The 22710-nt window shown below is 42.9% G+C and overlaps 1 protein-coding gene across 5 annotated transcripts in view; it reads left to right on the top strand.

The window, feature by feature from the left end:
• The window catches only part of LOC148148840 (sodium- and chloride-dependent neutral and basic amino acid transporter B(0+)-like), a 134923-nt gene that overhangs the window by 57832 nt on the left and 54381 nt on the right, over positions 1-22710 (top strand). For 4 of the 5 annotated variants that reach the window (XM_087991794.1, XM_087991792.1, XM_087991793.1 and 1 more), the window contains 2 exons: positions 7168-7299; positions 13826-13993. The exons of the other annotated variant lie outside the window; for it this stretch is intronic. In XM_087991794.1, the coding sequence (XP_087847920.1) occupies positions 7168-7299; positions 13826-13993 (300 nt within the window). The remainder of the gene's footprint in view (positions 1-7167; positions 7300-13825; positions 13994-22710) is intronic. 5 annotated transcript variants of the gene reach the window in all.

Genomic DNA, 22710 nt, shown 5'->3' with positions numbered 1-22710 from the left:
ATCACAGCATTGCCACTGTGTAGAAAGAGACCATTCTGTCCATCACATCTATGTCAGCTATCTGAGCATTTTGACTTCGTGCCAATCTCTTGCCTTTTTCCCCTGTCGCTCTGCCCAATGCTTCTAGTTAAATCATCATCCTATGCTGTCTTGAATGTCTCAATATTTCCACCACAATCCATACCCTAACTACCCACTGTGCGAAAAACCTCTTTCTCACCTTATATTTGCTTTTTTAGCAAAACACTTCAAATCTTTGGTACTTGGTTCTCAATCCTTCCATGAGTGGGAACAGTTTCTGCTTATGCACACTGTCCAGTCCTTTCAGGAATTTGAAAACCTCAAACAAATTGCACCTTCATCTTCACTTCTCTGATGAAATCAGTCATAGAGTCATTGAAATGTACAGCTCGGAAACAGACCCTTCGGTCCAACTCGTCCATGCTGACCAGATATCCGAAACTAATCTAGTCCCATTTGCCAGCTCTTTGCCCATATCCCTCTAAACCCTTTCTATTCATAAACCCATCCAGATGCCTTTTAAATTTTTTGGAGTTGCCGATGTTGGTCCAGATGGACAAAGTTAAAAATCACATAACACCAGGTTGTGGAACAACCACCTGATGAAAAGGTAGTGCCTCGAAAGCTAGTGCTTCCAAATAAACCTGTTGGATTATAACTTGGTGTTGTGTGATTTTTAACTTTTAAATATTGTAATTGTATCAGCCTCCACCACTTCCTCTGGCAGCTCATTCCACATGCACACACCACCCTCTGCGTGAAAAAGTTGCCCCTTTGGTCTCTTTTATATCTTTCCCCTCTCACCCTAAACCTATGCCCTCTAGTTCTGGACTCCCGCACCCCAGGGAAAAGGCTTTGTTTATTTATCCTATCCATGCCCCTCATGATTTTATAAACCTCCATAAGGTCAGCCGCCAGCCTCTGACGCTCCAGGGAAAACAGCTCCATTCTATTCAGCCTCTCCCTGTAGCTCCAGTTCTCCAACCTGGGAAGCACCCTTGTAAATCTTTTCTGAACCCTTTCAAATTTCGCAACATCCTTCCTCATTCCTCCCATTTGTCCTCATAATTGAAGTGCCTTATCCCTGGGATTATTATTTAAATCTCTTCTGCACTCACACCAACTCATATCTTTCCAGACCTGGCCACAATACTGCAGCTGAAGTTTAACCACTGTCCTAGAGAAGTTCATCTTAATTTTATGCTCTTGCACTCTATATCCCTATTAATGATTCCTGGAATACTGTTTGCTTTCTTTGCATTTGAGTGGTCAGTCTCCCTCCTGTTGTTCTGTAACTGACTGAGTTATTGGTATTGTGAAACTTGAAAGGATGCAGAAAATATTTGCAAGGATGTTGCTAGTGTTGGAGGGTTTGAGCTATAGGGAGAGGCTGAATAGGCTGGGGTATTTTCCCTGGAGGGTCGGAAGCTGAGGGGGTGATATTACAGATGTTTATAAAATCATGAAGAGAATGGATAGGTTAAATAGCCAACGTTCTTTTTTTCTCCAGGGTAAGGGAGACCAAAGCTAGAGGGTACAGATTTAAGGTGAGAGGAGAAAGGTTTAAAAGGGAACTGAGGGGTAACGTTTCACACAGAGGATGGTGCATGTATGGAATGAGTTGTCAGAGGTGATGGTGGAGGCTGGTACAATTACAACATTTAAAAGGCATCTGATGGGTACATGATTAGATTAGATTACTTACAGTGTGGAAACAGGCCCTTTGGCCCAACAAGTCCACACCAACCCTCCGAAGAGCAACCCACCCAGATCCATTCCCCTACACCTAACACTAGGGGCAATTTAGCATGGCCAATTCACCTAACCTTTACATCTTTTGGACTGTGGGAGGAAACTGGAGTATCCGGAGGAAACCCACGCAGACACGGGGAGAATGTGCAAACTCCACACAGACAGTCGCCCAAGGTGGGAATTGAACCTGGGTCTCTGGCGCTGTGAGGCAGCAGTGCTAACCACTGTGCCACCATGCCGCCCACATGAATAGGGTGTATTATGGAGCTATCATTGCTGGTGTCTAGTCTGTAATTGAAGTGATGGGTTGAAAGATAGGAAGGCCCCTCAAGCTTGTGGCTAGCATTGTATGTTCAACGCAATATGCTGAATGAGGATAAGTCCAACAGTTCAGGGGGTAATGGGAGAGGTGAATTTGCAGAAAATGGTGGCAAATAAGACTGGATTAATTTAGATTATCTGGTCAACATGGATGAGTTGGAGCAAACAGTCTGTTTCTGTTTTGTATTACTCTCTGACTCTTACCTCCTTCCTTCACTGGCTGTGGAAATACCGAAGTTTATTGAGCACTGTGCTGAAATAGGTCACTGCCTCCTGCCCTGGACACACTGCCTTCTTAGCCCATTTCTGTGATAGTCCTGATTCCTCCACCTGCTTCTTGTGATAGCAGGACCAGTACTCCCCATCTACCCTTTACCTAGCAACCATTGCATAGGAGCTAGCTGCAAAACATCTACTTAACCCATTCTGCTCCTCGTGTTAAGTTTCGAGCAGAACAATGTTAAGATTGTCATTTTGTTAAGAAAGCTGTGTAACATTGGCACAGCACCTGGACATGGCATTAACATCCATTATTGACACATCTGTCAAAGTTCACCTTTGTTGTGACAAGCAATTATAGATCAACGTTTCACTGTACATTCAAAGTTCTAAAATCAACATTTAGGGATTTTAAGTCAAGCTTGCCAGGGTTCTTTGCATTTTGTTAGCCTCATAAATAAACGCCACAAATTCAATACCTCTCATAACATCACATTGGCTGTACTAGCCTCCATTCATAATCTGGCTAGTGAATAGCAATTGTGAGCCCTAGCTTTGTCCTCTTTGAGGTAAGAAAAATATTGTAATTAATGCAATTATTGTAATCAAAATGCAGTAAGAGCTCACACATCATAGCCTATTGCATCTTAAGCTGCATTTAGCTGCATTGGTGAAGAAACTGATGAGAATGGTGTCTGTCAAGATTCTTCTAAATATGCAGATATGTAAGTAAACAAAGACATTGTTAAAATAATATAAAAGTTAAAGGTGATCTGAAATACACCTCATTGGAGGAGGAGCCACATGGAGAGTCCACTGAGGAGTCTACAGAGGTGGCTAGGTCCTCCACATCCACCCTCCCTGGGCCCCTTTGACTATTGACAGTTCCAGCTCAGGATAGTTCACTTGTCTGTGCCAAGAAAACCCTCAGAATGTCTGACCTGCCCAGATCTAAACTACAGGGGTTGCCCACTCATGCTTCCACAGCCAATAGGCTCACTGTGAAGCTGGTTTCCTCCACCCCATCTGCAGTATGTGGTAGCTGAGTGTGTCATAGAGTCAAAGGGATGTACAGCACAGAAACAGACCCTTTGGTCCAACTTGTCCATGCCGACCAGATATCCCAACCCAATCTATTCCCACCTGCCAGCACCCGGCCCATATCCCTCCAAACCCTTCCTATTCATATACCCATCCAGTTGCCTTTTAAATGTTGCAATTGTACCAGCCTCCACCACTTCCTCTGGCAGCTCATTCGATAGATGTACCAACCCCTGCATGAAAGAGTTGCCCCTTAGGTCTCTTTTATGTCTTTCCCCCTCACCCTAAAACCTATGCCCTCTAATTCTGGACTCCCCCATCCCAGGGAAGAGACTTTGTCTATTTATCCTATCCATGCCCCTCATGACTTTATAAACTTTGAAAAGGTCACCCCTCAGCCTCCGACGCTCCAGGAAAAACAGCCCCAGCCTATTCAAGCTCTCCCTATAGCTCATATCCTCCAACCCTGGCAACATCCTCATAAATCTTTTCTGAAACCTTACGAGTTTCACAACATCCTTCCAATAGGAAGGAGACCAGAATTGCAGACAATATTCCAAAAGTGACCTAACCAATGTCCTGTACAGCTGCAATATGACCTCCCAACTCCTGTACTCAGTACTTTGAACAATAAAGGAAAGCATACCAAACACCTTCTTCACTATCCTATCTACCTGCGACTCCACTTTCAAGGAGCTATGAACCTTCAATCCAAGGTCTCTTTGTTCAGCAGCACTCTCTAGGACCTTACCATTAAGTGTATAAGTCCTGCTAAGATTTGCTTTCCCAAAATGCAGCACCTCAAATTTATCTAAATTAAACTCCATCTGTCACTTCTCAGCCCATTGGCCCATCTGGTCAAGATCCTGTTGTAATCTGAGTGTGTGGGAAAGGAAAAGAAAATTGTACCAAGCGCATCTGGGGGCGATGACTAACAGGGTTATGTGTTCCACAGAATACAATCCTCATTTTCGCTGCTGTGCACAGAAGTGTGCATCTCATGGAGATTCCCAGTGTCAGAGAGATGCAACAGGATCAATGTTGAAGGATGCCAGGGATTAGGCACGCAGCATGCCTTAGTGGCCAAGATAACATGTGTTGGTGACAAATCTGCTTCCCAGCTGAAGTCCCAATGACTGGTGGCAGATGCAACCCTCACCCTCACACTTTGGCATATTTACCCCTCCCAACATGAGTCCTATTGCAACCATTCATCTCAACATTGTGCCCTGTCCATGATCTTCACAATTTTGACAACAGCGAGTAGTCCTCTGACAGTAACATGCCACTGGGACTGCCAACATCCACCTCTTCTAGCTAGGTACCCATTCTATACATGGCAAAGGCTCCACTCTTCCATATGTCATCACCCAAGCCATCCATCCTGATACAGTGTCTGACTGTAGGATGAAACTTGGGGCTGAGATGGGAAGCTGCACTTGATGAACCTAGATTGCCCCCACCACTTTCCTCGCCGATGGGTGCCCCCATGGACTTTGGTTCAGGCATGTCCCGCTACTTGATGAACCATGCAGTGAGATTGGCGTGAATGCTGCTGCCAGATAGGAGGGATAAATAGACAAAGTCTTTTCCCAGGGGTGGGTCAGTCCAGAACTAGAGGGCATAGGTTCGGGGTGAGAAGGAAAGATATTAAAGGGATCTAAGGGGCAACTTTTTTACACAGAGGATGGTGCAGGTATGGAATGAGCTGACAGAGGAAGTGGTGGAGGCTGGTATATTTACAGCATTTGAAAGACATCTGGATGGATTTATAAGTAGGATGGGTTTAGAAGGATAGGTGCCAAATGCTGGCAAACTGAATCTGATCAGATCAGGATGTCTGGTCAGCGTGGATATGTTGAATCATAGGATCTGTTTTCGTGCTGTACAACTCTATGATTTTAAGATGTACGTGCCCTTGACTGAGGACTGCTGCCCAACATGGCAACCTGTCTGGTTTTCTGCCAATTTGTTGGTAAGGTGATAAAAACTGAAAGAACTGTGGATACTGTAAATGTTTTGGGTTCCGAGGATGGCTCTCTGGACCCAAAACTTTAATTTTGATTTCTCTTCACGGATACTGCCAGACCTGCTGAGCTTTTCTGTTTTTGCTTGTACGGTGAGTTAGGTGAGATCACAACTCATGGCAAGTGGGACTGTTACTTGGAGATAGTAAGAACTGCAGATGTTGGAGAGTCAGAGTGAATAAAGAATGGAGCTGGAAAAAGCACAACAGGGCAAGCAGCATCAGAGGAGGAAGGAAGCCAACATTTCAGGTTGGAACCTCTCATCAGGACTGTACCCCCACTCCCAACTCCAGCTCAACACGAGGTCCCAGCCCCAAACCCTGTTGGGTATTTACCATCTCCCCGACCTCTCCCTCACTGAGGAAGAATGGTCAGTCCTCAGCAAAGGACTCACCTTCATTCCACTGTGTCCACATATCAATGAATTTCACACACGTCTCGATGTTGAACACTTTTTCTGCTGCCCCCGCCTCCATGTCTACTTGTTCAAATTTGAATCCGAAGACCCCTTCTCCTGCCTCCAGTAAACTTCAGTCCCAATGAAAGGTTCCAACTTGAAATTCTGACTGCCCTCCTTTTCTGATGCTGTTTGACCTTCTGTGCTTTTTCCACCTCCCCTCTTTATCCACAAGTGGAACTGTTAATAAGCAATAATGTGTTTCAGTTGGCAACTCACCGCTGCTCGGTGAGAATCTCACCGTGCCATTAGTGTGGCATAGTGGTAGTGTACCTGCCAATAGGCCAAGAAGGCTAGTATAAATTCCTACCTACCCTATAAAATCTTCCAAAATAACATGTCCGATCAGGCTGATTAAAGATGCTTACAAGAGGCAGCGAGATGCTCCTGATGTTAAGAGCTAAACATCTCCCTTGATTCGACCACTCATCTTGCCATCATGCACGTTGCTCAGAACCTGTTAAGACTCTGCCTGATAAGTGACTTTCTTGCACACTATAATTTATAGGAAATACATTAATGCACGTGCCAGCACTGCATATTCTCTGGTCAGTGAGTGTGCACTATGTCAAAGCAATGGATTGCTTGATGTGCTTTGGTATTCCTGTCAACACAATACTCAATGTCACTTTATGTTAGCAAGGCCATGAATCTTTAGTCAGATATCAAACCTGTAACGTATATTGGAAGTAGCATTTCACACCGATGGCTCTGAGGTGTCTGTGTGCAAATACACCTTTGCTAGGTATGTTGTGCCAATCTAATGGAACTGGAAACTGACTTATTACAATACTTGCATTTGAGACAGCTGGGACCATTGACAAATTCAGGAGCCAGACAGAGGGTGAAGGAATTGAGATGTAGAGGTAGAGGTGTGGTTAGGAGCATCTCAAGAGTCAGGAAAGGAATACAGGCCATCCACGGGTTGACAACAGGTTCCATTCCTGAGCCTATTCACAAGTTGATTTGTAGGCAAGTTGGAACACAATATAGGACAATCTAAAGGAGCCATTTGTAAGTTCAGAGAATGCTGTTGTGAATATGTTTAGTGACTGATCGCAACAGTGAAAGAATTGTAAAAATAAATCTTATGGTCCATAAAAACAGGTTTGTGCATATTCAGAGTTGGGAGTGTGGTGCTGGCATTCATGAAGAAGGGCTTATGCCTGAAACGTCGACTCCTGCTCCTCAGATGCTGCCTGACCTGCTGTGCTTTTCCAGTGCTGCACTCTCAACTCTGATCTCCAGCATCTGCAGTCCTCACTTACTCCTCTGACCCTGTTCAGTCAGAGCTATATCTGGGATAATAACATATTCTATATTTTCCAGGTGCATTCCTCATTCCCTATCTTACCATGTTGGTATTTGCTGGGATGCCATTGTTTTTCTTGGAGTCTTCTCTTGGGCAGTTTGCCAGCCTCGGGCCTGTGGCAGTATGGAAAGCTGTGCCAATATTACAAGGTGAATATTCATTAATCGACACTGACTTAGAAACCTTTCAGATGAGCACATATGTTTAATACAAATTAATAAACTGACTGCATTCATTATCAGGTGACATTGTTAGCCAATCTTGCAAAAATACTGCTCTCACACTGACATGACAGTACTTCAAACAAAGGCAGATATTAAAAATGAGTAGATTTGTTTGCCTTTCCCAATTTTCTAAATGGCGTCTCTCTCAATAATTGATGAAGACCTAGTAGGGCTGCTTGAGAAATAAGGAAGACATTCTGATATATCATAGAACAGTTTCATAAGCATGATAATCAAAGTCAATTCCATTAAGGAACATAATCTTTAAAACCTGAGTAAGGGGATTATTGAAAATATTCTTCAGGCAGTAACCCATAAATAGAACCAGAATTTTCTGTTTGTGGTCTGAAAAGAACTGGATATCCTGCTCCAAATTGAGAATGCAAAGATCGAACATAGAGAACATTGAACATAACAGCACAGAACAGGCCCTTCAGCCCACGATGTTGTGCCAACCATTGATCCTCATGTGAGGTAAACCTAATATACGGACTCTCAAATTTCTGTGACCATATGCATGTCAAGCAGTCTCTTAAATAACCCCAATGATCTCGCTTCCACAATTGCTGCTGGCAACGCATTCCATGCTCTCACAACATTCTGTGTAAAGAACCCGCCTCTGACATCCCCTTTATACTTTCCGCCAAACAGCTTAAAACTATGACCCCTCATGTTAACAATTTCTGCCCTGGGAAAACATTTCTGGCTATCAACTCTATCTATGCCTCTCACTATCTTGTACACCTCAATTAGGTCCCCTCTCTTCCTTCTTTTTTCCAATGAAAAAAGTCCGAGCTCAGTCAACCTCTCTTCATAAGATAAGCCCTCCATTCCAGGCAGCATCCTGGTAAACCTCCTCTGAACCCTCTCCAAAGCATCCACATCTTTCCTATAATAGGGCGACCAGAACTGGACACAGTATTCCAAGTGCGGTCTAACCAAAGTTTTATAGGGCTGCAACAAGATCTCACGGCTCTTAAACTCAATCCCCCTGTTAATGAAAGCCAAAACACCATATGCTTTCTTAACAACCCTGTGCACCTAGGTGGCAATTTTAAGGGATCTATGTTCCTGCACACCAAGATCCCGCTGTTCCTCCACACTGCCAAGAATCCTGCCGTTAATCCAGTACTCAACTTCCAAGTTTGACCTTCCAAAATGCATCACCTCGCATTTCTCCAGGTTGAACTCCATCTGCCACCTCTCAGCCCATCTCTGCATCCTGTCAATGTCACGCTGCAGCCTACAACAGCCCTCTATACTGTCAACGACACCTCCAACCTTTGTGTCGTCTGCAAACTTGCTATCCCATCCTTCAATCTCCTCATCCAAGTCATTAATAAAAATTACAAAGAGTAGAGGCCCAAGAACAGAAACTTTATTGCTGGAACAGCACAGCAGGTCAGGCAGCATCCAGGGAACAGGAGATTCGACGTTTCGGGCACAGGCCCTTCCTCAAGGAAGGGCCTGTGCCCGAAACGTCGAATCTCCTGTTCCCTGGATGCTGCCTGACCTGCTGTGCTGTTCCAGCAATAAAGTTTCAACTTTGATCTCCAGCATCTGCAGACCTCACTTTCTCCGCCCAAGAACAGAGCCCTGTAGATCACCACTCACCCCTGACTTCCAGGCAGAATACTTTCCTTCCACTACCACTCGCTGTCTTCTGTCGACCAGCCAATTCTGTATCCAGACAGCTAAATTTCCTTGTATCCCATTCCTCCTGACCTTCTGAACGAGCCTACCATGGGGAACCTTATCAAATGCCTTACTGAAGTCCAAATACACAACATCCACCGCTCAATCCTCATCAACTTATCTAGTAACATCCTCAAAGAACTCAATAAGATTTGTGAGGCATGACCTGCCCCTCACAAAGCCATGCTGACTGCCTTTAATCAAACCATGCTCTTCTAGATGATCATAAATCATATCCCTCAGAATCCTTTCTAACACCTTTCAGACGACAGACATGAGGCTGACTGGTCTGTAATTGCCAGGGATTTCCCTATTTCCTTTCTTGAAGAGAGGAATTACATTTGCCTCCCTCCAGTCCTCCGGTACAACTCTGGTGGAGACCGAGAATGCAAAGATCTTCGCAAGCGGCAAAGCAATCACATTTCTCGCTTCCCAAAGCAGCCGAGGACAAATCTGGTTTGGTCCTGGCAACTTGTCAATCTTAATGTTTGTCAAAATTTTCAACACATCAGTTTCCTCAATCTCTATCTGTTCCAGCATGCTTACTTGCTCCTCAATGGTTTCATTCACTACAAGGTCCTTTTCTTTAGTAAAGACAGAAGCAAAAAACTCATTTAGGGCTTCCCCTACCTCCTCAGACTCTATACACAAGTTCCCTATGCTATCCCTGATCGGCCCTACTCTTTCTTTGATCATTTTCTTATTCCTCACATACTTGTCTGTACAGCACTCTCAAGTAGATTGTCTTCCAAAGAAGCCCCATATAACCCTTAAGATTGTGCTATAATTGGTTTTGGGGAATGAAGAGAAAGTATTGTACCCTCTTGCTATTTCTTTTGTGGGCTGTCATGGGAAACTGTAGGCTTTGCCCTGTTTGAGATGTTAGGTGAATGACTTCCCCATGGAGCCTTTGACATGAGGATTAGTAGGAAGCAAACTGTTCCAAGACAGTCCAAGAGCCCAACATAATGACAAGTCCATGGTCAGAAAATCCAAAGCACAGAATCCAGGTAATCAATAAAGAACTGCAGATGCGAGAGATCTGAACCAACAAAAGCAGAAATCGAAGGAGAAACTCAGCAGGGTTGGCATGTGTGAAGAGAAAACAGAGTTAACATTTCGACTCAAATTGTCTTTCTTCACAGATGCTGCCAGACCTGCTGAGTTTCTCGCAATTTCTGCTTGTTTGTTTATACCCTGAAGTGATGAAGAAGGAGACAGAAAGAGAAAGAGAAAGGATCTCAAGGGGATGGACGAACTACTGAGACACCTTGATCCCAGGAAACAGAGAAATGTTCATCTTCCCAGTCAACTGATTAGTAATGGGTTCAGGACATGGTACCTAGACAACAGTACTTTGACATCTTGACACAGCTGATGAGGGAGGTTTACAATGACATGGTAACACTACTCAGTCATAATAAAAGTTATCAAATTTTTGTCAAATCCCTAAAGCCAAAAAAGGACAGAAACTAGGAGAATGTGAGGGAAGAATTACAGTGCAAATGGAGTAGATCTTTTTTATTCATTCTGAAACCTGAACAGGAACTGACAGTTATATAATGACATCCAGAAGCTGATATGAGGTGCTTACTTGACAGCGCAGTTGGATAAGTTGGTTCGAGATTGGGAACAGCCAATTCATAAACTTGAATCTGGACAAAGGGTATTGACCCCTTTAATAGGATATTGAAATAGAAAATGGCTTGTCGAGATCCTGGACAGGTTGGTTATAAATAGATTTAGATTAGATTAGATTACAGTGTGGAAACAGGCCCTTCGGCCCAACAAGTCCATACCGACCCGCCGAAGCGAAACCCACCCATACCCCTACATTTACCCCTTACCTAACACTACGGGCAATTTAGTATGGCCAATTCACCTAACCTGCACATCTTTGGACTGTGGGAGGAAACCGGAGCACCTGGAGGAAACCCACGCAGACACGGGGAGAACGTGCAAACTCCACACAGTCAGTCGCCTGAGTCGGGAATTGAACCCGGGTCTCTGGCGCTGCGAGGCAGCAGTGCTAACCACTGTGCCACCGTGCCGCCCATACCTACAATTAAGATTGGCTGAGGTTCATTTCTTCATGAGAGCAGGCTTTACTCGACTGAGAATGAATTTTGGGCTCATGTCAAGTAAATCCTTGTGTTTGTGGAGAATAAATACCTTAGGTGTAGAAAGTTGAAATTCTAAAAGGTCTAGTCCAATTCAAGATAATGAGCAACTCAGAACATTTTTGGACTCATTTTTTTAAAATACCTTTATTACCTTACTGCCCACCCTTATTGAAATGAAACCATAATTGAAATGGATCCTTAAGATAGAGGAACTTTCAGAAACTGGGGCCAAACACCATATAATAGCCCTGCGCTCATGGTCCCAGACTTTAGGGAAAAATAGCGTTGCTTCAGAGGTTTAGTGTCTATAGTCACTCAAATAATTTGAGGACATGAATACCCAATGTCTAATCTGAGCAGATATCAGACCTACAAGATAACACTACATTAAAGCCCACAAAGAATGCCTGTCAACAAAATAGACCATAGAAGTCTTAAATTTCTACATGCAGAGGTGACAATTTTACCCAGTTACCAATCGTGAGGTCTGCATCTTGAATGTGATTCATCAAAGATGACCCAAGATGGTTAATTTCTGCCTGATGAAGAATGTCCACTTGGATAGGAGAGAATCCAAGGTGGAGTTCCTCACTGGAGTCAGTAGACACTCCTTTGATGGTCAATCTACATCACTATGAATTCGTGAATTGAAGGCATGAGTAGGTGATGGAAACATTCAGGTTCCATGGAGCACCTCAGCCTGACAAGGCAAGCCAGGCAGCATCAGGAGGTGAAGAAGTCAATGTTTCAGGCGTAACCCTTCTTTAGGGCTCTTCAGGACCCTTATTTATCTCCTGATGCTGCCTGGCGTGCTGTGTTCTTCCAACCTCCTGCTTGTCAATCCAATGTATCATGAACACACACCTTCTGAGATCTATTGGAGGTGGTTGTAAATCAGTTCCACATTCATTGTCCTGAGCTTTTCAGGCCACATGTATACAATCTATCATACTCTACACCTAATGGAACTTTGTATACACCTCTAGCCCCACATCTCTGATACACTCAGAACAACTACCTGGATCAGTGGGATAATGAATGTTTCAGTGGATTGTCCTGACATCAGTCATCATCTTAATTATCAGAATTATTACTGATTCTGAGATGCCACACATATCTCCATTAGGCCCCTGGATTGAAGCAGAGGCATTGACGCTAACGGCAACTGTGATTTTGACAGAGTTCTGACATCTGGTAACTGACATCTGACACCAATACCACATAAGAGAAAAACATAGTTTTATTACTTAGAGTTCTATATTGAGATTATAATCTCATTCATTAAAACACATTTGATCTTGCTGATGCTTCTTGATAGATGGGTAGTCATGGGCAATATTGACACTTCTTCAATTGACATTGTTCGACATGTGTTGACACTTCTCGACACTTTGCAACAGTCCTGGCAGGTCCAGACAAGTCCAACAGCTCCACAGAGTCTATTTACCTTATATGTACATTATTTCCATAGTTAACAGTTTCAAAGAGCATGCTGATGCCAAACCCAAAGGGTATCATACATTCACCTCCAGAAAACAATCCCAGACTCCCATCCCCAAGGTTGAGACTGTATTCAGAGGGGTATTTCCAAAACGGTACCTGGCATCCAAAAAAAGGACTGAAAACAGACATGCTGTTAACTGGTCATTCAAATGGCCATCTGCCTTCAGGAGCCAGACATGCATGAACTACCCACAGTCAAAAAACAAAGCAAAAAACAGAAACACCAGTGTCAGAAATAGCACTTTGAATTCCCACTAACATCTGGGATTTTTGCAACAACAAAGGTGTTCTCTGTCATGGCCAAAATTAGGTCTCATTCTATTGGATCTTGATTTATCTTGCATTTTGTCATATCCACACAAATATAATCTCAGCTTATTATCACATCCTTGTAAAATATGGAACTGATACAGTGGTGTCTTCAAAGGGCCCTGAAAATCCCAATATCAGCCAATAATTTTCATGATTATAAGCAAATGTAATGAAGATACGGCATCTGAAGATGATACACAAGGGTTCTTTTTCACCAATCAAGTGTTGCTAAACACCCCTGAAGTCGGTGGAATTTCATATTTATACATTTCTACAATTAGAAACATATATCTTCACAGTGAAGTTGGTGGGATAGCTAATTCTCAAATGTGATATAATTCCAGAGAATGATGGAAATGCAAATAACTGGGCAGCACAGAGACTCAGTGGCTCGCACTGTTGCCTCACAGCACCAGGGACCCAGGTTCGATTCAGCACTTGGACGACTGTCTGTGTGGAGTTTGTACGTTGTCCTTGTGTCTGTGTGAGTTTGCTCTTGTTTCCTCCCACAGTCCAAAAATGGGCAGGGTAAATAGATTGACCATGCTAAATTGCCGATAGTGTGAAGACCAGATGGATCATCCATGGGCAATGCAGGGTTACAGGAATGGGGCAGGTCTGGATGGGGTTCTCTTCAGAAGGCTGATGTGTATTCGATGGGCTGAATGGGCTGTTTCCACGCTGTTGGGATTCTATGATTCTAACTGCAGAAATTGCAATGGTGACTGGCAATGAGACAAGGTTGGTTTGTCGACAAGCTGAAATTATGTGAAGGAATTTATTGCAGTTTCGATCTAAATTTATGTTCCTTCTTTAAGGTGTGGGCATAACTTTGGTAGTAAAAGGATTCTTCGGAAACATTACCTACTCCTGTGTGCTTGCCTACAGTCTGTACTACCTGTTTGCTTCCTTCCAATCACCCCTGCCATGGGCAGACTGCTTCAGTTGGTGGGGAGCAGATGAAAAATGCAGCAGAACTCCCAAAGGTACAATGTTCACTTCTGTTGGAGATATTTTTCATATTTCATTCTGTTGATCTGTCAGTGCAAAAATGGCCGATTGTTTCAGTGATCATCTTTATTGTGTTGTCCAGCAGAAATACTGAATAGAAACAAGAGTATAAAGGAAGTAGGTGTATACTTAAGAGGGAAATCAGGAGGGCAAAAATGGGACATGAGATAGCTTTGGCAAATAAAATTAAGGAGAATCCAAAGGGTTTTTACAAATATATTAAGGACAAAAGGGTAACTAGGGGGAGAATAGGGCCCCTCAAAGATCAGCAAGGTGGCCTCTGTGTGGAGCCGCAGAAAATGGGGGTGATACTAAATGAATATTTTGCATCAGTATTTACTGTGGAAAAGGATATGGAAGATATAGACTGTGGGGAAATAGATGGTGACATCTTGCAAAATGTCCAGATTACAGAGGAGGAAGCGCTGGATGTCTTGAAACGGGTAAAGGCGGATAAATCCCCAGGACCTGATCAGGTGTACCCGAGAACTCTGTGGGAAACTAGAGAAGTGATTGCGGGGCCTCTTGCTGAGATACCTGTATCATCGATAGTCACAGGTGAGGTGCCGGAAGACTGGAGGTTGGCAAACGCGGTGCCACTGTTTAAGAAGGGCGGTAAAGACAAGCCAGGGAACTATAGACCAGTGAGCCTGACCTCGGTGGTGGGCAAGTTATTGGAGGGAATCCTGAGGGACAGGATGTACATGTATTTGGAAAGGCAAGGACTGATTCGGGATAGTCAACATGGCTTTGTGCATGGGAAATCATGTCTCACAAACTTGATTGAGTTGTTTGAAGAAGTAACAAAGAGGATTGATGAGGGCAGAGCGGTAGATGTGATCTATATGGACTTCAGTAAGGCGTTCGACAAGGTTCCCCATGGGAGACGGATTAATAAGGGTAGAACTCACAGAATACAGGGAGAACTAGCCATTTGGATACAGAACTAGCTCGAAGGTAGAAGAAATAGGGTGGTGGTGAAGGGTTATTTTCAGACTGGAGCCCTGTGACCAGTGGAGTGCACAAGGATCGGTGCTGGGTCCTCTACTTTTTGTCATTTGCATAAATGATTTGGATGCGGGCATAAGAGGTACAGTTAGTAAGTTTGCAGATGACACCAAAATTGAAGGTATAGTGGTGAAGAGGGTCACCTCAGATTACAACAGGATCTGGACCAGTTGGGCCAATGAGCTGAGAAGTGGCAGATGGAGTATAATTCAGATAAATGCGAGGTGCTGCATTTTGGGAAAGCAAATCTTAGGAGGACTTATACATTCAATGGTAAGGTCCTAGGGAGTGTTGCTGAACAAAGAGACCTCGGAGTGCAGATTCGTAGCTCCTTGAAAGTAGAGTTGCAGGTCGATAGGATAGTGAAGAAGGCGTTTGGTATGCTTTCCTTTATTGGTCAGAGTATTGAGTACATGAGTTGGGAGGTCATGTTGCAGCTGTACAGGACATTGGTTAGGCCACTGTGGGAATATTGTGTGCAATTCTGGTCTCCTTCCTACCAGAAAGATTTTGTGAAACTTGAAAGGGTTTGGAAAAGATTTACAAGGATGTTGTCAGGGTTGGAGGATTTGAGCTATAGGGAGAGGCTGAACAGATTGGGGCTGTTTTCCCTGGAGTGTCGGAGGCTGAGGGGTGAACTTATAGAGGTTTACAAAATTATGAGGGGCATGGATAGGGTAAATAGGCAAAGTCTTTTCCCTGGGGTCGGGGAGTCCAGAACTAGAGGGCATAGGTTTAGGGTGAGAGGGGAAAGATATAAAAGAGATCTAAGGGGTAACTTTTGCACGCAGAGGGTGGTATGTGTATGGAATGAGCTGCCAGAGGAAGTGGTGGAGGCTGGTACAATTGCGACATTTAAAAGGCATTTGGATGGGTATATGAATAGGAAGGGTTTGGAGGGATATGGGCTGGGTGCTGGCAGGTGGGACGAGATTGGGTTTGGATATCTGGTCGGCATAGACGGGTTGGACCGAAGGTTCTGTTTCCATGCTGTACATCTCTATGACTCTATGACTTTATGCAGCAAGAATATTATTACTGAGTCACTGGACTTTTATAATAAACATTGGTTTTAAAACTTTAAAAGCTGTGAAGAAAATAATGACCTCTGATGTTTCTTATGTGAGGAATTCGATAAACTTCGGGTTTTAAATACATCTTGAGTTGGAGGACAAAATGGGCCATGGAAAATTGACATTCTGTTTATACCTCTTCTGAATTGTCTTTTCATCAAATTGAAATGCAAACAATTGCCATACCGATGCCAGTCTTTAGGCAGGGAATTGCACTGCACTGTGTTGTCTGTGCCCAGCTGTGTTGGGACAAACAGCAGCTCAATATCTTACTGGCTGCTCATCCACATAATTGCAGTGTGCAGCAGTTTGCAAAACGCACTGCAAGTTTGCCTGAATAGAGGATCAGGTGTGTGTGTGGTTAGCATAGTGGAAGGCTAACTTATCTCTCTCAAAGTAATTATATACGATTATATCGAAAATATGGCACAGATCAGGTCATTTGGCTCAACAAGTCCATGGTAATACTGCTCTCCCAAGCAAGCCTCCCTCCACCTTTTCTCATCTGATCTGCCATTGTAAACATAATGTTTCTCCTTCTCGTCTGATTGTATTATAGGAATAGAATAGATTAAAATGGAATCCCTACAATGTGGAAATGCATCTCTTAAATACATTTGCAACTCTTGCCTCAATTTCCTGTGGTAGCAATTTCCTCATTCTTACCACTCTCGGTGCAGACATTTCTTCTGAAATTGTGATTGAATTTTGTGGTGATCACCGATATTGAGGGCTCCAATACACTCTTCATCCCAAAATAAAATTACTTCTGTGCCCACTCCATTAAAATCTATTCGGTATTTTTGTTCCTTATCCTTCTAGGGCTTGTATCTTCTAAGTAATAAGTGGCTTCCCTGTTCTTGCCAGCAACATGTATCAGAATACATTTCTTTATGCTTAACTTCATTCACCAATTATCTGTTCAGTCAGCAAGTTTTATTAATATTCTACTGAAACTTGTTGTAGTTCACTTCAATTTGGTGTCAGGTACAAATTTATAAATTTGTCCAAATAACTCATGTAAATTGTGAACAGCACTACAGCAGATCATTATAAAGTATTAATTTCTACGTTCTACCAGACTGAATAACATCCCTCTGTCCCCACTCTGCTTTCAGTTTTAAAGCCAGCCAGCCAATCCGTGCCACCATTTGCCCCCATTTCCACATTCCTTGACCTAATTTATTAGTTTATTAAGGGGCATATTATAAAAGTTGTGTTACCTTTTTATTTCCAGATGTTCTTCTATCTCTCATTTATTGGAGATGCTATAACTTTCCTCCTAATTGTATCAAGCTGACAGGTTGATAATTTTCTGGACATGTTCTCTCTCCCTCCTCAAATATCGGGATAAAATTAGTTTTCTGCCATTCCTCAGCCACTATACCTTTTTTGTTCTAACCAGTTATTAATATGTGTGTGGTAATGCCTTTGCTATCACTTCCTCAGATTCTTTAAAAATATATGGACATTACCGTGGAACAGGAGTTCCATTCATTTTACTTTTGTTTAGTTTATGCAATATATCCCAAATTTTTATTTAACTCATCTCATTGCTTATCTTATGATTCAGTGTCACACCTCCCTGTTCTTTCCAAGGGAAAAGTCCAAACAAAATAATTGTTGAATATTTCTGCTTTCCCTTTATTGTTTTCTGTGGTATTAGCCTGCCTGTCACCTGGTGGTTCCATTCTAATCACAAGCTTCCCATTTAGTCAATGCAGAAGTGTAAAACATTTTATTATTTTGATTTATGTTCCTTGACAATTGAATTTTAAAGTTCCTTTTGTTTTCCAATAGATTGTCATTTTTCTCCAAATCTCTTTGTATACTGTTAGTCTGCATTCCTCTGCTGTTGAAGTAATTTTTGTCTGTTTAAAAAATTCAAATATTACTTTATGTCTTGATTTATTCATGAAGTCTGGCTAGTGTTTATTTCATTCATTCCTTTTCCTGGAATAAAATTTCCTGCACTCTGCCAAGATGGAGGACGGGAAAAATTTCTGGCTGTAACAGGCTGCTCCTTTTTTGAGGTATTTTATGTGTTGGAGGTATTTCTTTGAATTCCAGGAGCAGCCATTACTGTTTTACATGCTGTTGCAATTGTTTTGAAACTTGGGAGAAAAAAAAGTCAAAAACACCAGCGGTTATAAAAGGGCGAAAGACAAACAAAGGCAGCAAGCACATGGTCTGTAAGGGAGAGAGAAAAAGAAGCCCACACTGCTAACTTACATTGCAGTGAATCTGCGCAGTTACAGCCTTTGCTGTTTGAATTCACACATCACTGTACATCGGAGTGTGTCTAGGAAAACCTAACAAACAACAAAATTCACAACTGATCTTGGAGCAATCTGTTTGGGAGGAATCACAGCACAGAAACAGATAAGTAAATAGTTTTAAGTATAGCCTTGCTGCAAATCTACAATAGTGAGCAGGATGGGTTCTTTCTTGATTATATGTTTTTATTGCGATCTGTCTCTTGATTAAATTTTAAAATATAAGCCATAAGTATCAAGTTACCGTAGAGCAGTATTTTGTAGAGCAATAAGATGGTGCTATTTTCTGGGTCTGTGGATTGGAAGGAGCAAAATGCCCTTTAGTAGTGTGATATGCTTTCCTTGTTGGATGTGGAAGTTTCTGGAAAGTTTAAGGGTTACTAATGATTATATCTGCAGTAATAGTTGTTGGTTGTGAATCCTGTCAGATCGAATGGATCATTGGAGCGACTATTAGAGGCATGAAAGAATTTACAAGAGCTAGGGAGTGTAATTGATGGCAGTTAGAGGAAGGGAGAAAAAGCTGCAGATACAGTCAAGTAGATGAGTTAACTCCAAGAAAGGTAGGAGAGGTAGATGGGTAGTAACAGGAGTCTTCTGTGGCTATCCCCATTTCAAACAAGTATGCTGTTTTGGAAAATGTAGGGGGTGATGGACTTTCAGGGGAATGTGGCACGAACAGCCAAGATTCTGGTATTAGGACTGGCTCTCAATGTAATGAGGGGTACATCGGGTTCCAAGAGATCAGTTGTGTGAGGGGACTCTCTAGTCAGGTGCACAGACAGACATTTCTGTGGCCAGCAGCAAAAAATCAGAATGGTGTGCTGCGTCACTGGTGCCAGGATCAAGGATGTCTCAGAGAGGTTGTCAAATGTTCTCCAAGGGGAGAGGGCCCAGCATGAGGTCATTGTACATATTGGTACTAACGACATAAGATGGGAAAGGGATAAGATTCTGAAGGGAGAATATAGAAAGTTAGGCAGGAATTTGAAAAGGAGGTCCTCGAGGGTAGTAATGTCTGGATTGTTCCTGGTGCTATGGGCTAGTGAGGGTAGGAATAGGGGGATAGAGCAGATGAATGCGTGGCTGAAGAGATAGTGTATGGGAGAAGGATTCACATTTTTGGATAATTGGAATCTCTTCTGGAGTAGACGTGACTTTGATAAGCAGGATGGATTGCACCTGAATTGGAAGGGGACTAATATACTGGCATGGAGATTTGGTAGAACTGCTCGGGAGGATTTAAACTACTAAGGTGGTGGGGTGGGACCCAGGGAGATAGTGAGAAAAGAGATCAATCTGAGACTGGTACAGTTGAGAAAAGAAGCAAGTCAAACAGTCAGGGCAGGCAGGAACAAAGCAGAGAACAAGGTAGGACTGATCAATTAAACTGCTTTTATTTCAATGCAAGAGGCCTAACAGGGAAAGCAGATGAACTCAGGGCATGGTTAGGAACATGGGACTGGGATATCATAACAATTACAGAAACATGGCTAAGGGATGTACAGGACTGGCAGCTTAATGTTCCAGAATATATGCTATAGGAAGGACAGAAGGGGAGGCAAAGGGTGGGGGGGAAGGGAGAGTGGTGTTTTTGATAAGGGATAACATTACAGCTGTACTGAGGGAGGATATTCACAGAAATACATCCAGGGGTTATTTGGATGGAACTGAGAAATAAGAAAGTGATGATCACCTTATTGGGATTGTGTTATAGACCCCCTAATAGTCAGCGGAAAATTGAGAAACAAATTTGTAAGGAGATTTCAGTTATCTGTAAGAATGATAGAGTGGTTATGGTAGGGGATTTTAACTTTCCAAACATAGAGCGGGACTGCCATAGTGTTAAGGGTTTAGATGGAAAGGAATTTGTTAAGAGTGTACAAGAAATTTTTCTGGGTCAGTATGTGGGTGTACCTACTAGAGAAGGTGCAAAACTTGACCTACTCTTGGGAAATAAGGCAGGGCAGGTGACTGAGGTGACAGTGGGGGAGCACTTTAGGGCCAGCGACCATAATTCTATTAGTTTTAAAATAGTGATGGAAAAGGATAGACCAGATCTAACAGTTGAAGTTCTAAATTGTAGGAAGGCTAATATTGGCAGTATTAGGCAAAAACTTTCAAAAGCTGATTGGGGGCAGATGTTCACAGGTAGAGGGACGGCTGGAAAATGAGAAGCCTTCAGAAGTGAGATGAAGAGAGTCCATAGACAGTATAGTTGGGTAGGGTAAAAGAAAAGCTGGTAGGTGTAGGGAATGCTGGATGACTGAAGAAATTGAGGCTTTGATTAAGAAAAAGAAGGAAGCATATGTCAGATATAGACAGGATAGATCGAGTGAATCCTTAGAAGAGTATGAAGGCAGTAGGAGTATACTTAAAAGGGAAATCAAGAGGGTAAAAAGGGGGCATGAGATAGCTGTGTTAAATAGGGTTGAGGAGAATCCAAAGGGTTTTTAGAAATACATGAAGGATAAAAGGGTAACGAGGGAGAGAATAGGGCCCCTCAAAGGTCAGCAAGGCAGCCTTTGTGTGGAGATGCAGAAGATGGGGAAGATACTAAACAAGTATTTTGCATCAGTATTTACTGTGGAAAAGGACATGGAAGATATCGAATGTGGGGAAATAGATGGTGACATTTTGAGGAGGAAGTGCTGGATGTCTTGAAACACATAAAGCTGGCTAAATCCACAGGACTTGATCAGGTGTACCCGAGAGCTCCATGGGAAGCTAAGGAAGTGATTGCTGGGCCCCTTGCTGAGATATTTTTATCATCAATAGCCACGGGTGAGGTGCCAGAAGACTGGAGGTTAACTAACATGGTACCACTATTTAAGAAAGGTGGTAAGGACAAGCCAGGGAACTATAGACATTGGTGATGGGCAGGTTGTTGGAGGAAATCATGAGGGACATGTATTTGGAAAGGCAAGGACTGATTAGGCATAATCAACATGACTTTGTGCATAGGAAATCATAACTCACGAACTTGACTGAGTATTTTGAGGAAGTAACAAAGAGGATTGATCAGGGCAGAGCAGTGGACGTGATCTATATGGACTTCAGTAAGGCGTTTGACAAGGTTTTCCATGGGAGACTGGTTAGCAAGATTTGATGTCATGGAATACAGAGAGAACTAGCCATTTGGATACAGAACTGGCTCGAAGGTCGAAGACAGAGAATGGTGGTGGAAGGTTGTTTTTCAGACTGGAGGCCTGTGACCAGTGGAGTGCCACAAGGATTGGTGCTGGGTCCACTACTTTTCGTCATTTATATAAAAGATTTGAATATGAACATAGGAGATATAGTTAGTAAGTTTGCAGTGACACCAAAATTGGAGATGCAGTGGACAGCGAAGAAGATCACCTCAGATTACAGCGGGATCTTGATCAGATGGGCCAATGGGCTGAGGAGTGGCAGAGAGAGTTTAATTGAGATAACTGCAAGGTGCTGCATTTTTGGAAAACAAATCTTAGCAGGATTTTTACTTAATGGTAAGGTTTCGGGAGTGTTGCTGAACAAAGAGACCTTAGAGTGCACGTTCATAGCTCCTCGAAAGTGGAGTCACAGGTAGATAGGATGGTGAAGAAGGCATTTGGTATGCTTTCCTTTACTGATCAGAGCATTCAGTATAGGAGTTGGGAGGTCATGTTGCGGCTGTACAGGATGTTGGTTAGACCGCTTTTGGAATATTGCGTGCAATTCAAGCCACTCAGTATCCTGACTGGGAAATATATCATCATTGTTGTTGGGTCAAAATCCTCGAATTCCCTCGTTAACAGCATTGTGGGTCAAACCACAATGGTTTGGCCATGCTAAATTGGCCATAGTGTTCTGAGATGTATAGGCTTGCTGTATTAGTCAGGGGTAAATGTGGGATGGTGGGGTGGAGGAGGTGGGTCTGGTTGGGATGCTCTTCGGAGGGTTCGTGTGGACTTGCTGGGCTGAAGGGCCTGTTTCCACACTGTAGGATTCTAATTCTAATGCTGGTCTCATTCTTATCAGAAGGATGTTGTGAAACTTGAAAGTGTTCAAAAAAGATTTACAAGGATGTTGCCAGGGTTGGAGGATTTGAGCTATAGGTGGGACTGAATAGGCTGAGGCTGAGGGGTGACCTCATGGAGGTTTATAAAATCATGAGGGGCATGGATAGGGTAAATAGAAAAAATATAGAACAAGAGGGCATAGGTTTAAGGTGAGAGGGGAAAGATATAAAAGGTACTAAGGGGCAACTTTTTACGCAGATTGTCATGTATGTATGGAATGAGCTACCAGAGAAAATGGTGGAGGCTAGTAAAATTACAACATTTAACAGGCATCTGAGTGGGTATATGAATAGGA

The sequence above is a fragment of the Chiloscyllium plagiosum genome, unplaced genomic scaffold, assembly GCF_037043375.1.
Source record: "Chiloscyllium plagiosum isolate Xiang-an unplaced genomic scaffold, Cpla_swu_hap1 HiC_scaffold_11, whole genome shotgun sequence".
NCBI lineage: Eukaryota > Metazoa > Chordata > Chondrichthyes > Orectolobiformes > Hemiscylliidae > Chiloscyllium > Chiloscyllium plagiosum.
The sequence above is the reverse complement of the archived record's forward strand: the minus strand, read 5'-3'. Positions and strand labels throughout refer to the sequence as shown.